Source organism: Macrotis lagotis, chromosome 1 (assembly GCF_037893015.1).
Source record: "Macrotis lagotis isolate mMagLag1 chromosome 1, bilby.v1.9.chrom.fasta, whole genome shotgun sequence".
Classification (NCBI taxonomy): domain Eukaryota; kingdom Metazoa; phylum Chordata; class Mammalia; order Peramelemorphia; family Peramelidae; genus Macrotis; species Macrotis lagotis.
The window spans coordinates 108543205-108559254 of NC_133658.1; the positions used below are offsets into that span (position 1 = coordinate 108543205).

Sequence of the window (16050 nt, forward strand, 5' to 3'; positions counted from 1 at the left end):
ATTCCTTACTTAACTCAAAATCAGTCCATCTAAGTTTTCCTAGTCTGCCTACTCATCATTTCTCATAGTTCAATAGTATTCCATTACATTAATATACTACAACTTATTCAGTCATTCCCCAACTTATGCACATCTCTTCAATTTCCAATTCTTTGTCACCACAAAGAGCTGCGCTCCAACTATTTTTGTATCTATGAATAACAGAATCTCCCTGAAAAATATCTCTTAAGTAAGATTCCATAGTCTTTAGAGTGCAAGGACCTCCAAAGATAAATCAATATTCATAAAATGTTTCAAAATACTATGATCACTTTGGGAGGAGTGAATAAATAACCTGTCCCTGCAAAGAGGTTAATTTTCACAAATTGTAGGCAAGTAGGTCTGGTATGTTATAATATCAGTGTTCTTTGTGTAAGTTGTAAAGGATGATTTTATAAAGTAATAAGTAAATCAAATACATGCAACTGTCATTTTATGATCAGTTTTGTTTACCTTTGGTACATACGGATCCCAATCTATGTACCCTATATTGTCTGTGGCCAAACGAGCAAAAAGATTTACAAGTTGCTGAAAGTAAATGAAAAGGAAGACAGTTCAATAGACACATTCTGTGCATTTCTATGTGCTTAAGAAGATATGAAAGAATTACAACATAACAACAAAAACAAAACTGAACATTGGTCCCAAAGTAGAATTGAGAATATACACCTCCTTCCCTTAATAGTAGAAATGGAGGACAGTGAATGAATACAGTCAGAAATGTTCATGTGTTAACTGTGTTGAACTATCCCCCCCTCCCATCTTTTAAAAGTTTTTAAAATGGATGGTTTTCCAGGGAGGGCATTTAAAGAGACAGAAAATCAGAAGGTTATCAATAAAATTGCTTCTAAGAAGAAAAAAAGACATTATTCTAATGTGTCACCACCCCTTTTCCATCAATAATTCTCTTCAACAAAGATTAATTTTAACTATAACTTATTTTTATAGTTGTTTTAGGCTGTAAACCATCAAAACTAAAGAAATCTAAATACAAATTGAAATTCTAAACTTACATTTTTTAATGCCAACACTATTACCTATTTAAAATTAATTGTAAACAAATAAAACTTCTAAAATTACTGCTCAGAAGACAAACCAAAATTGAATAAGTATTCATTAAATACCTATGTGGCTAATGTGGACACAAAAACTCTACAACAGTCCCTGTTTCCATTATATGTCATAATATTAATTATAAGCTAATTACTAGTTGCCAACAAATAATACAACAAATCAAGCTTATTTTATTAATTTAGAGAAAAGGAGAAAAAAAAAGTAAATATTTATCATGACGTGGCTGAGATCAAAATCTAAGAAATGAATTTGTTGGATCTGTTGCCAATGGAATGGAAAAATTGAGAACTTACCCCCTCCCACTGTGGGAGATTCTGTACTGAAACCCAAAGGCCAATTAATTCATCAAACCAAAGTCTGCAAAAGAAAACATTTTTATTAATACCAAAGCAATTTTTAACCAAATTCTCTGAATTTTTAATTAATTTAATTAATTTAAATTAAATTAATTTTTAAATTTTAAATTAATTTTAATTAATTTAAAAAAAGTTAAAAAAAGTTACACAAACATGAGGCATAGAGGGAAATACATAATAATTTTAAAAATCATCCTGATACCTCCGATTGGAATTTCTCTCCTCATTCTTCCATTAATGATTTTCCTTCTAAAACATTTATTTTGCATAATAATGTTTGTCCTTTATTCTTTTTTTTTTTTTAGGTTTTTTTGCAAGGCAAACAGGGTTAAGTGGCTTGCCCAAGGCCACACGGCTAGGTAATTATTAAGTGTCTGAGACTGGATTTGAACCCAGGTACTCCTGACTCCAGGGCCGGTGCTTTATCCACTACGCCACCTAGCCGCCCCTGTCCTTCATTCTTGAAGAAGACCACGACATCAGGGAGGTGATACCATCATAAGCATATGAATTGGATTTCAGTAAGGATATGTTATGCTAAGTCGCCAGCCTTATTTTCTCCTCAAATCTCATCTGGGTCCACTAATCATATGTGAATCAGGACGACTGGAGATGACCCAAGATGCTAGACAATTAGGGTTAAGTGACTTGCCCAAAGTCACACAGCTAGTAATTATCAAGTATCTGAGGCTGTATTCAAACTCCCTATCCTCCTTATTCCAAGGCTCTATCCATTGTACCACCTAACAGCCCCATACTTTGCATACCCAGACATACCATTATCTATCTCCTAAGCAGGGATGGAGTGTCCATAGGGGTAGGTGAGGCATGAAACACAGAATGGAGGTTTTTCAACCCTTAAGTGCTAAACCTCACTGTCTGCTGAGTAGAAATATTATCTAATAGTGAGCAAATAAATGCCTACCTGGTACACTGTTAACATCCAACAAATAAAAATCTTTTATTAAAAGCCTTTATTAATTCATTATCTATGTGAATACATAGCACACTAGCTTTATTTTACCCAGAAAATGATTTTTACCTCAATAACAGAATTACTGTCTATTGATACTTTTCATTTAAATGGTTTTAAATATTATTCTGCTTTAATTCCTATAAAATTAAGCAATGAACTTTTCATTTTTCTAAATAAATTTTTTAGTAATTTGGAACAATAGTGCATCATGGATTTTGACACTGTAGCCTTCCATCCTCACAGATATACTTACTTAAAACCTTTATAATGAAGTTCTGGAGGAAGAGAGGTAGGAAGAAATATTTCAAAATAAGTGATAGCCTTCTGCATTGTAACATCAAAAGGACACATTAAAGGCCGCCATTCTTCCAACATCTCTGCTGTAGCATCCTCAGGAAAGTACCTAATAAGGCAGGAAAATTTTACCTGTTTTATACTTATATGCTTCAGTTTTTAAGAGTTAAGTGTGTAGGTGCTTCTCTGAACATGAAATAAAAATGTACCACATAACATTGGAAAGCTGATGAATGTGTTAATGACTAAAATCATTTCATGTGAAATTTACCTAAAACAGCAATGGTAATCGTGGAAATTTTGTTAATATCCCCATTGAATTGTCAAAATTTTGTGTTAAGTTAAAGTTTCAAAAACAAAAATCATAATACAAATTTAAAATTAATTTTAAGGTCAGCCTGTAAGGAAAAATGTCATGAGTAAACATTAAGCAAATCTATTCTTCTTGACTAATTCCACAAAGGTTGAGTACTACTGAATGAAATTCACAAATTTTATCCATAAATTCATTATTTATCTATAATGTTTGAAAAGTTCATTGTTATCCAGGAACATTAAGATCTTCTATCACAAAATCCAGGTGAGAGAAAACTGTATTTTCATTAGTAAAGAAACAGGCAGTTTTCTGAGGTAGTGAAAACTGACAAAAGTTAAATTATGACCTAAAAACATGTTAAAGGGGAATGAGGAAAGATGCCTTGTATAAAACATATTAAAAATGTATCCAACTGTGGTTCAAAATAGTAAGTTAGAATAATAGTGAAGAAAATTCTGACTTTAGTACAGTTCAAAGGAGAAAAGCTGAAGAAACATTCCAGATATACAATTGGGCTATTTATTTCAAATCACCTAATTATAATTAAGGTATCTCTAAATTATTTAAATTACCCTGGTTCATTACATAAAATGGAACCTTATTTTTATATGGAAAATGTTTAGCTTGTACCTGAAGTAATTTCTTCGTGGTGCTTATTTAGGATTTCATTTGAATAATTCAATATCATTATTTGAAGTTACTTTCAATATTGGAATCAATACATGCACCATTTTGTAAGCATGAATAACAGAAGAGAGCTGTTAGAAGACAGCCCACAATAGTCAGGAAACAATTCTATTTAAACTGTACTATCCATGAAAATAACTGTTACAAATTTTTGGTTTTATGCAATATAAACAACTTTCAAAAAGTCTTTTTTTCATTTAGACCAATGGATTCTCATTTATCTCTGAAATCACATTTGTAATTGTAATTATCCAACAGAAATAAACTCTATCCCTACAGAGTGATCTTGAAATAAAAAAATTAGAATGCTTAAGAAACAGGCTATATTATATAAAAGCTTAGATTTGAATATCACCAATTTAGAGATTATTCATATGATTAGTAGATCTGTGTTTTTATAAGAGTAATAAGTTTTATCAAACTAAAGGCAATTGAATTTTAGAATGATAATTCACAATTTAAATTGCCTAAGACACTTCAAACAAAGACTGTAGCACACATGCATTCTCATACACTTCATTAGCTACTTTACAATTCGTTAGTGGGTTTGATGGGAATTTAAAAACTTCTATGTTATAGTTAAGTCTTGTTATAATAACAGTTTATTATAATGGTACATACAAATATGTGCTTCTTATATATTTTAAAAAAGGCTATATTCTAGGGGCAGCTAGGTGGAATAGGGCTGGGTAGTACAGTGGATAAATCATTGGCCCTGGAATTCAGAAGACCTGAGTTCAAATGTGGCCTCAGATACAATAATTATCTGGCAGTGTGACCTTGGGCAAGTCACTTAGCCCCACTGCTTTGCAAAAAACCAAAAAAGGGAAAAAAAGGCTATTCCAAAGAAGTACTTTTGGAACTTTAAAAGTATTTTAAATAAAGTTTAAACTCTTTTTCAAAATACTTTTTGATTTTGGTTTTTGTAATTTAGGCAGGGATTTGATCAAAATCACATCTTGGGGGGTGGCTAAGTGGCACGGTGGATGGAGCACCGGCCCTGGAGTCAGGAGTACCTGAGTTAAAATCCGGCTTCAGACACTTATAATGACCTAGCTGTGTGGCCCTGGGCAAGTCACTTAACTTCAGTGCCTTGCCAAAAAAAAAAAAACTAAAAAAAAATCACTTCTTGACTACTAAGGATATAAAATGATAGAGCACCTATTAGTTACTGATGGAGTTCTTAAGAACTCATTGGCTAACAAGGAGCCCAAAATATCATGAATTGCTTTTTACGCTATGTATTCTTAGTTTCACATTTTAGTTTGTCTCTTCTTTCAGTTTACCCTTTTAATATGAAGGACAGTCTTTGGCCCAGCTTCCAAAGCCTGCCATAATCTAGTACAACTTTATCTACCCAACCTCATCTCTTTTTCCATAGGAACATACATATAAAAAGGTTCTCTTTTAAATTTCTACTTCTTTAATAAAACTTTCCCTGATGGCAGCTAGGTGGTACTGGATAGAACTGGATAGTCCTGGAGTCAGGAGAACCTGAGTTCAAATCCAGCCCCAGACATTTAATAATTACCTAGTTGCATGACCCACTTAAACCCATTGCCTTGCAAAAACAAAAATCAAGACAAAAAAAAAACCCAGAAAATCTTTCCCTGATTATTCAAATTCTTCCCCCTGTGCTTTTTGTTTTCTCTTCATATCTACTATATTTCTATTATGAAATTATACTATTATACTTGATTACATACAGGGTCTATTGCTTTCTAATTATTTTATGACATTATTCTCGACAAAAGATCATAAACTTTTTAAGGGCAAAGAACAATTCAAAGGCTTTTCTAGTAATGCACATACAACTCCTAAGCACATTGGCCCTAATCAATTAGTTGAATACATAATAAATGCTATAAAGAGACTTAATGGTTCAGATACAAAGAATGCTTCATTCAACAGATCTCTGAATCTGTGACAGCAAAATATTTTCAGAATGGGCCATTATAGATGTTATCATGATATTTAAATTGAATTCTATCTCTTTTGGTTTTATATTTCTAATGTTATGTATAAGCAAAGCATATTTTTCATTTTAGGAAAAATAAAATTTAAAATAAGGAATATTTGTAACCAGACATTCCATAGAGAAACTGACCCAACTCACCAACTGCTCTTCATCACTCACATTTTTAGCACGATACTATAGTTCTCTGTATGGAAAATGTATATGATCTAAATGACAAAGAAATAAGAACTACACTATAGTGAAACATCTGGGGTTAAATTATTTAACATGATGTGGCTCTATAACTTAGATGTAAAGATAGTAATAACAACTTAAATTTAGTGAAGTATTTATACGTGCATATTTTACTTTGGGGTAACGGCACACAATAGCAATGCCAAAAATCAAAATGAAATCTGAACAATTTTGCAGAAATATTAATGTCTTGTCCTTAAACATCCAACCATTAAATGATATTAATACTTATTGTTTTAAGTATAACCATCAATAAATACTTGTTGAATTAATATAGCAGTTTTACTGGATTTTCTAATTTTCATTTGGGATGTTTACTAATATGTACACATTGATGCTTTCTAGGTAAAGTTGCATTTAAAAAAATTATTTGCCGCTAAGTTAAAAGAACAAGGAACTCAATAAATTTGTTCTACCTAGAAAATTATCTATGTCTTTTTTACGAACTATGCAAACTTCTTATTGCCTCTTCAAAATGAAATATCTAGTAGAGGGGAAAATCACAATAAACACATACACTAAAGCAGCTAGACTTTATTAACACTAAAGTAAAAAAATTACTTACGGTCGGCAGCTTTTCACGAGTGTTTTTAGAACATTTTCTACAGAACTGGGGGGGAAAAGTCATTGAATCAATTAGATTGGTGTATTTTAAGAGCAACATAATTTAAATCAGTTAACAAATGATTGTGTTTTAAATCTATGATGACACTGATGCAAATTAGACAACTTTTGTGTACATGCAATAACTAATCCTTTAGACATTTAGGCATAATCAGGAAAATGAAATCTTTCTTCTCCCTGCTATTACATGCAGGGAAAAACTAATCCAATGGGCAAAGAAAAATCATTTTCATTCTTTACTAACTATAACAATCTCCATAGCTAAACACTGCATATGGTATATATACACCAACACAGTACACATCAAGTACACAACAGTTTTAATTTCAAAAGCTAATTCTTAGTTTTCAGTAAATCCTCTACAAAAATAAAAAATAATAAACATATCTGCTGTGCATGCATTTATACCTACTGCCAGAAAATGAATTTTTTTCCTGTAACCTACCAGTTAACTATTCAAGTCTGTTACTTGTTGACAATGATAAATTTGAATCAAGAATAATATCTATTCATTTTGCTAATTTAGTCTGGAGGGCTTAACCAATACTCTAAATTAAAAAATGATTAATATGTCCACCTATTAGTAGAGTTCTATATGCAATTTAAAAAAAATTATATATAACCAATAGTACTGTATTTTTTTGAGTCACAGTATCCTTTCATTAACATGTATTACCAGAATGGTAGATTTTCAATGGTAATATGATTATAACAGCTGACACTAAAGAGATAAAATATTCCTCATTAATGACAAAATATGGAAGGACAAATAATTAGAAGAATTTAACCTATGTCTAAAGGGGTAGTTCAAGGACTTTGACCTGAAATCTTACAGATGTTATGTCACTTGCAGAACAAGATATACATACATATATATATATATATATAATATTTTCATAATTTCTATTACTCGTTCACTTATTTATTTTAAATTAGGGAAGTTTTCATGTAATTTCCCCAAATGTAAACTTGAAGTTCTTACAAAAGTCTGTATTAAATTACATTTGATACCCAAGTGACATGAAAGTTTATTCAATTTCTGTGAAAAGTTAAGAACAATTTTGAGATATCCAAATGACAAAATCACAAAATAAAATTAAGCAGACAAATAAATAATATAATCACAAGGGATGTGAAACTTTGATTTCCACTACTTGAGGAGAAAATTTTCTTCAAAACTAAAAGTATTCTAAGATAAGACAAACTCTTAAGAAAACCTGGATACATCTCTGTTAAAATTTGTTTCTGAAAAAGAAAAGATGGCCTTGGCCAGAAAGCTATCATGGAACATTCATAAAACTTTTGTATGATATTGCTATGAAAAAGAATGCATTCTCTCTTCCAAAAAAGCTAAAAATTCAGAAAGGCAGAAAAATGATGATAAAGAGTTTGGTATACAGGTCCCCAAGACTATTTGCCTTGGTAGATGGCCAGACTTTTCAATAAATTTTAAATACCTGAGGGTAAAGGATACTGTGGTTTACCTTTTTAGAACCCCTAAAATTGCCTAATGTCATGCTGGGTACAGAATGGACATACAATACATTTTTGTCAACCAACACAAGTCAAAAGTAGTGAATTTTAATCAAGATTGTTAGTTCTTCTCTTAGTTTATAGCATAAAACTAAATTTGGAAATTACCTAGAGAACTAATAAGATTTCATTATAGAGAAAAGAAGAGAATCATCCAGGTTCCTAGTCAAACAAAATATTATAAGACACTCTTTTAAAATTCTAAAATGGCAAACTGAGGGAATAAATGGGTAACACTATTCACCAGGTCAGAGTATAATACAATGTACAAAATGCTTTAAAAAATTATTTCTTAAAATTGATTTTATTGCTTTTCAGTAGATAAATGACATTTAAAAGTGGTTTGAATGCCATACAACTATCCTGCTATTTTCATTACAGTAATTTTGTTACTGCACCAGCAGGCTTGTTACGTGCTTTCAGGCCACTGAATATAGGAAGTTTAATTAAAAAAAAAAATTCTAAAAAAAGGCAGTCACTGGATGCTGCACAGTTTTTCTAGTAATCTGGTTTTCTCTGCCCCATTATAGAAAGGATGGCATCTTACTTCTACTTGGTGACCAACAACATAATAGAAGCCAGTGAGATATGTGTGAATGTGATTAATTTCCTCCAAATAAAGCCAATTTACAAACCCATCCTTACATAAAATGTCTGTATCATTGGATTTAGGTTCTTTATCCAGAAAAGGGTATAGTCTCTCTAACCTGTGATATCTGTATATTGACCTTTTGTGATTCTTGTAATCTCTCAAGATGGAGGGAACAATGTTTCTGTTTAAAAATAAAATAAAAGGTTAAGACTAGATGCTACTGTTATATTTCACTAATTTTTAAAGGAAGTGAAATATATCACAAAGTTTTTCCAAAAGTTGGAAAATTATTTTATGACCATGAAGACATAATTCTAACCTCTATTCTTTTGATGATGATGGTATAATTATTAAAAATGATCTATGTAGTAACTAGGGAAAATAAGCTTTTAGCTTTACAGATAGGTTCCCCCACATCACATTTTTTCCTCACAAAAGATATGCTAAAATTAAAACAAAATGTAATCCCCTTCAATCAATGCTTTTTTGTAAGCAAATATGGTGGTACTATTATAAATTCCTTTAGGAAATCATCAAACTTAATGCCATATCCAGGAGATGAGTGACCATAAGGATACTTCCCTTCTATCAGGAGCAAGCTTAAGGAAGGCTAAACCAGACTTGAAGGTTTCTGCTTCCTGAGAGATCTACCTTCTAAGCCCCTGAAACAAAAGTTTACTTTCTAAGCTCAAGTGTAGAATTTGATGGCTATGCTACCATCACAAATAACATTCAAATTTAAAGGATAGACCATGCATGTGGCTCAGAGCAGCTTTTGGTTTTACAGACAATTCTTCACTTGAACTTTGCCTATGAGAAAGTAAATGTACATAAGGTAATATCAGAAACTACAGTCTATTCATATTTCCCTTAATTCTCTTATAACTTAACATAGTTACTACTCACACAATCTTCTCCATCAAGCAATTTCCAAACACTTCATTATGAAGAAGCGTTCACTTTGACATGCTTTTTCTAAACCTAAATGGACACCAAGTCCTACCAAAAGTTAATTAGTCAAACATTATCCATTTTACATTTAAACCTTCAAATTCTGATGTTTGTCAGTTAAATTAGCAGATAGCCATTTTCAACTGCCACTTCACACAAAATAATAGTTCTAAATAATTTCACTATTAGAAAGGTTTAAATACAGTGCGACATTCTCATCAACAGTGGTGTAATGTTAACATTGATTTTTCATTACAATTATTTATAGAAAAAAAGTTATACCTGTGTGACAAGTGTTATAATATTACCAACCAAACATGCAAAAGAAACAGTAATAATCCTTACCACCTATGTAAAACATTAAGGACAATTGTTTTAGGTGAAGACAAGCCTGGTCGACTTGAACTGAATATGAAAAAAGAAATATGTACATAAAAACTTTAATGAAGTCTTATTTTTTTAAAAGATCATAATCGCAGTAAAGACAATTTATGAAGGATATATTTACATCATCTTGGCAACAATCAAATGCTTAGTTTTTAATTTCCAAATAAATATACAAAAATGAAAATACAATGTTCCCAAAACACCATGTGAGAACTAATCGCACTGCCTATCAACTAAATGCCTCCGCACTCTATTTTTAAATTGTGGTTGTAATAGAAAAACTACCGGACTTAGAGCTGAAGGCTCTAGATTCAAAAACCTAGCTCTAGGGATCTGAGCATTTGATTTTTTATCTATAAGATGAGGGCATGGAGCTGGATGATCTCTCAAATCTCCCTTCCAGCTGAAAATCCTATGAAATTACCACAGAACCATTAAAGAAAATATTTGTTTCATTTCATTAGGCTAATAATATGTCATTATAAATCCTCACTGTGCTTCTGGCAATGGCTTAAGTTCAAGGATGTGGCCTTTGAGGAAATTCAGGTAGCATGTGAAGAAGCAATTTCACACTAAAAATTTAAATGCAGTTTTAAGCACAAGATTTCAAACTCAAATAGTAATGTAAGAGATCAATAAAATGTCCAATACTCAGAAGAGCTATTACCAGGAAAAAAAAACAAACATAATTTCTTCAGAAGCACATGCCTATTAGAAAAACATGGATACACAAGAAAATAGCATCACTAAAAACTGAGGCTGATTATAATAACTTCTGGGCTTTAAAGTGTAAACTGTGCTATTCAGTAATTCTTCTGTAAGATTTTTGTTATATCTATTAGTTTTACAAAGTTTATTTTAATGGGTTTCAAAGTGTTTTGTTTAACTATTTATTTAATTTAGACTACTCTGTAAAATATATCCATAATGACAAAATAATGCAAGAAATCCAAGGAATTTATCTGTAGATCCACTGAAAAGTCTCAGAAAAAATGCATACTTTTTAAAAAGTCTTTATATTCTTATAACAAGCCTAGATTATAACTCAAGTTTCCAGTAAATGTGGAGATATTTTAATTTTCTAGTTGATTTTTCTGGAAATGGCACAAGGATATTTCAAAATATATATTATATCAACATCTAATACACCTATATATTTGTCAATCATTGCATAAATTTCTCCATATGCTAACAGTTCTATTCCCTCAAAAGTCTTTTCAGGATTTCCTCTGTCTTAGATAAAGACATTTTAGGAAATGGCATCAGCTTTAGTCCTATCACTGAAATACATGGCACTTGATCCTCCGGACAGTAGTTTAAATACATGTTAACTCATATACAAAAAAAAACAAATCATTTTAGGAAGTAAGAGGCATATATATGATTTTAAAAAGTTTCACTTATAATTCAAAAAATATGAATGCCAAATTGCTAAAACGGATGGTTGAACAGTTCATCCATCTCATTACAAGAAAAAAAGATTAGAGGCAAGAATTATACAAAAATGACTAAAAGATTTGCAGGAAAATGTTCAGATATTTCAGCATTTTTAGAAAGAAATTTATGAGGACTTTTGTTCCTCAAAGTGTTGCTTCTGTCAGATGAGATCTAAAAAAGAATTTAATGTTTTTTAAATGTCCTACTCTGAATATATTCTTTATGATTCCATTGGTTTATAATAGTTACAAAATGCCCATCTAAGTAGAAGCAGTACAGGACAGAAGAAATATGAAGAGTCAGAAAACCTGGAAGTTTCATGAATTGTCTTGAAATCTTGCCCCAGCTACATGACCATGTGACTATGGCTAAGTCTTTTTAACTCAGGCCTCAGTTTTCTTATTTGTAGACTAAATGATTTCCAAGTTTTCATGACTCCTTCTTGCTCAAAAATTTTTATTTTTGTAATAATTTTGACTTAGAACAAAGCCAAGGTCATGCTGCAATACTAACATGTTACATATCATGACCTTGGCTCTAATATTTTTTTTCTCTAATCCTTACAACTCAATCAATTGGAGGGAAGGGGAATTTGAAGAGGAAAGAAGAAGGCTAAATCTGGGCATTATTTTGTCTTTTTCTGCCAGTCTAGCACAGTACAAGGTTTAAAAAATAGTCTCATCATTTTCAAGTCTACAACTCCAGGTTGGTCCTTTATCCTGTGTTACAGGGCAATTTTCCACTGCCTACTGGACAGCTCTAACTTGGACATCCTCTTGGCAACTCAAACTAAATATGTAAAGAACTGAACTCTCTCCATTCCCATATCTGTTTACTTTTAACTTATTTCTGTTGATTTAATACCTTCTATAAAGCTCAAAAAATGATTCCTTCTTCTTTATCCGAACACTTCCCCCCATGACTCATTATTTACAAAATATCTCTCTTACCTGAATACTTACAATGTTTACTATCCTCATAACCTTTATTTTTCTATTTACCTTTGTAATAGTCTTCAGATACATCTCCCTAATGCCAATTCTTATCTTTCTTTAACATCATTAACAAAGTAATTATTAAGATACAAGGATTATCATATCACTCCTCCCTCATTCATATTTCAAAGGCATCCCATTGACACTGTAGTAACATACACTCTTAACCTAAATTTGAAACTTCATAATCCTTTTTCAAACTATTCTTTTCAATTTTATCTCATGCATTATTCCATTTCTTATATTCTATGTATTAATTATTTATATTTTGACTGTTCCTACCCTCTGTACTTTTAAACATGTCCTCCATTATGGGAACTGAACTCTCCTCACCTATTTCCCTAATAGAAAATATTTAACTATGTGAGCATGTCTGTTTGCATATACACACACACACACACACACACACACACACACATATATATATGAATATATATTGTGTGTATACACACATCTTATATTTTTATAGTACTTTATACTAAGAGTTATAAGGTTTAAAGTGTCCTCAAAAAACCCTGTAAAATAGTATAAGTATTGACACAAAAGGAAACTTGAGGTCTAGAAAGGTATAATGATTTGCCCATGGTCACAAAGTTATCAATGGAGTAAAGTTTCAAATGTTAAGATCTGTGTTCTTTCTACTATCCCCATGTTACCACTAACATTTTCTGCCTCAAAAAGCTTACAATCTTATAGGAGGAATAAGATAAGTACATAAATCATTTTAACAGCAAAAGAGAGGTCCACACAATAAAAGAGGAAGGGAACATTTATAGCTGAAAGTGGGAATAGAATTGGGAAAGGTTTCATGGAAAAATACCTGCTCTTAGTCTTAATACATTACATAAACAAATTATGATTGTCTTGGTAACCAATCAGTCTGATGAACTGAAAATATGCCACCTGTTAGCAATAGGATAATGGATATAGCTTAAACAATTAACTAAAATGAAACTCAAGGATTAGCAACACAAATATACTCACCATATTTATGAGTCATTTCCTTGAATAAGAGAATTATTTACATCAACTTAAACTAAATACATTCGAAGCAAAAGGAAATAAATTCAAAGAAAACCCTACAAAAATTCCTTACTGTTTGGAGGAATTATATTATGATTATAGGAATATATTTTGGATATACAAAGCACAGAATAGAAAAACAGAATTTGAAAAGTCTTTCTAGGTTTCAATTCTTGACATGACCCAAATGGCCCTGAGCAAGTCATTTCATCTTTATAAAACAGGGATTTGAACTGTATGATGGAAAGGGGGTGAGGTAGGGAGGGAAATGGAGGCAAATTTTGAGGTAAAGAAGCAAAAAAACAAAGATGGGGGCAGGGGAGATTTCCTAGAAGCTCTAACCAAAAATAATTCATCCTACTTTGACCCCAATGTACCAAAACTTTTATTAAAAAAATGAAGACAGGCATGACTAGGAAAGATACCCACCAGAGATCAGTGGGAAGGGGGGAAAGTAAAGTATAATCATAATTATGGAATTCTGCAATAAATTTTGAAATCATCATTAACCCCCAAAATCCACATATACTGTAAAGACTAGCATGAGATTCTAAGGCAACAATAAGAAGTGCTGAAAAACCAGAATTTGCATGTGTAAAAAGTCAATAAAACCTTGGAATAGGAACTAAGACCAAGGAATACAAATAATTTATTATCTCAAGGAAAATACTTAATGCTTTTTAAAATTAATATTGAAAAAATGTTTAAATGTAAACTTGCTTGATGATTTTCTATTCCAGGTATTAATTTTTAATCACAATCAGTTCCCTAAAAGTTTATAGCCCTCCAAAAGGTATTTGAAATAGAATACTTACTTAGGAAACCAATTTAATCCCAGGTGTTCTGTTTTGGAGTATAATATTCGTTCTACCATGTCATAAAGTGGTCGCCAAGGTAACTCCAAGTCATCTCTTGAAAGAAGTTCCTTTTTCCTAAATTAAAAATAAATTAGAATTTCATTTTTAAATCAAGGATGGTGTGGGCATTTAATAGGCATTATTTTTTTTCAAAAAGGAAAGAAAATCATAAGATATCCTTGAAAACATTTTATTTTGGAAGTTTTACCTTATCACCATTTAAATGAAGGAAGTGGACAGAATATTGTTACTCAGATAGCATCAAGTACAAATGGATAAAAAAATTAATACACTGAATCTTTATTGAGAAGCAATGTAGTATAATAGAGTCAGAAAAATTTGGATTATTTGAATTGTACTTAATCACCCTTCTGCCTTTGTGCCTATCTATCTGACTTTGAGCAAGTCATTTAACTTCTCTAACACTCAATTTCCTATCTTTAAAAGAAAGGGTCTGGGGCACAGTGGATAGAGAACCAGGCCTGGAGTCAAGAGTACCTGAGTTCAAGTTTGTCCTCAGACACTTAATAATTACCTAGATGTGTGGTCTTGGGCAAGCCACTTAACCCCATTTGCCTTGCAAAAAAACCTTAAAAAAAAAAGGGTCTGATGATTTTTAGAATCTTTTCTAATTTTAAATCTAAGATACTATTGAGCACTTAATAAAAATGCTTTGAAAAAGACAAAAAAAGTGAGCTCTTTCCTCTAGAGATTTAGAACATAGGTGATGGAAGAACAGAACTAATAGACATAAAATGATCATAAATGATCAACTAAATGCTAAAAAATCTTTAGGGCAGTGACTGTAACTACAATGGGACAGCAATAAGGTGACCCAATGAAGAGTTAAGATATAAGCTACTAGTCACTGACCAATAGCATTAAGCTTGTATTTCTTTAAGAGATCTTATTTAAAATAACCCCAACTGAGCTACTTCTACTAAATGACAAGAATCTGCTAACTATAGACTAATAAATAATCTGAAGTACTATCAAATAGAGAAAAGATTTTAGAAAATCTATGATTTTAATTTCTAAAGCCTCCCTAAGGATTTTCTAACCTACAAGTTCTGCATATCAATTATTTAGAGCTACAAAAAAATGATCAAGTATGAAAAATGAGAAGCATTTCAATGACACAGATTACTGTTTAAATTCTTTTAGAGCAAATTAATAACTACTTTTCTTCTAATGCCCAACTGATATCCATGCCAGAAAGTTAAATAAAGGAACACCTTCCAATTCCCCATCTTGTTAGAGACAAAGGAACAGTCTTTGGTAGATATAATATTTATATGTTACTTTATGATCTACAAAGCACTTAAGGTATATAACCTTATTAAAACTTTAAAATAATCCTATGGGAGTAGATGCAGATATTATTGCCATTTTACAGTAAAGTGAAGAAACAGACTCAGATAGGTTAAGTGTCTTGCCCAAGTTGTTTAAGGTAGCATTTTTAAGTGTTTGAGGTAGCAACTGAATTCAGATATTACTAACTCCCCATCAAGTATTCTATCTACTATGCTACCTTGAAGTAATGGGAAAATGCTTTAAGAGGATAACCAAAAAGAAGAAGTATCAAAGAAGAATTCTAAATTGTTTTAAACATAAGATAAGGACAGAGATCAAACTATTCAAACTATGTAAGAAATGAAAAGGTTTCAGCATACAGAGCTAATTCTCCAAAAAAAACC

The 16050-nt window shown here is 31.3% G+C and overlaps 1 protein-coding gene across 4 annotated transcripts in view; it reads right to left on the minus strand.

The window, feature by feature from the left end:
- Nucleotides 1-16050, minus strand: part of PSME4 (proteasome activator subunit 4) — a 103813-nt gene that overhangs the window by 62587 nt on the left and 25176 nt on the right. The window contains exons 3-8 of one of the 4 annotated variants that reach the window (XM_074206164.1): nt 14312-14428; nt 8819-8884; nt 6520-6564; nt 2699-2848; nt 1407-1470; nt 493-567 (exon numbers count right to left, since the gene is read on the minus strand). In XM_074206164.1, the coding sequence (XP_074062265.1) occupies nt 493-567; nt 1407-1470; nt 2699-2848; nt 6520-6564; nt 8819-8884; nt 14312-14428 (517 nt within the window). Of the gene's footprint in view, nt 1-492; nt 568-1406; nt 1471-2698; nt 2849-6519; nt 6565-8818; nt 8885-9999; nt 10060-14311; nt 14429-16050 lie in introns of all 4 variants that reach the window. The other 3 variants (XM_074206169.1, XM_074206179.1, XM_074206186.1) reach the window with 3 other exon arrangements.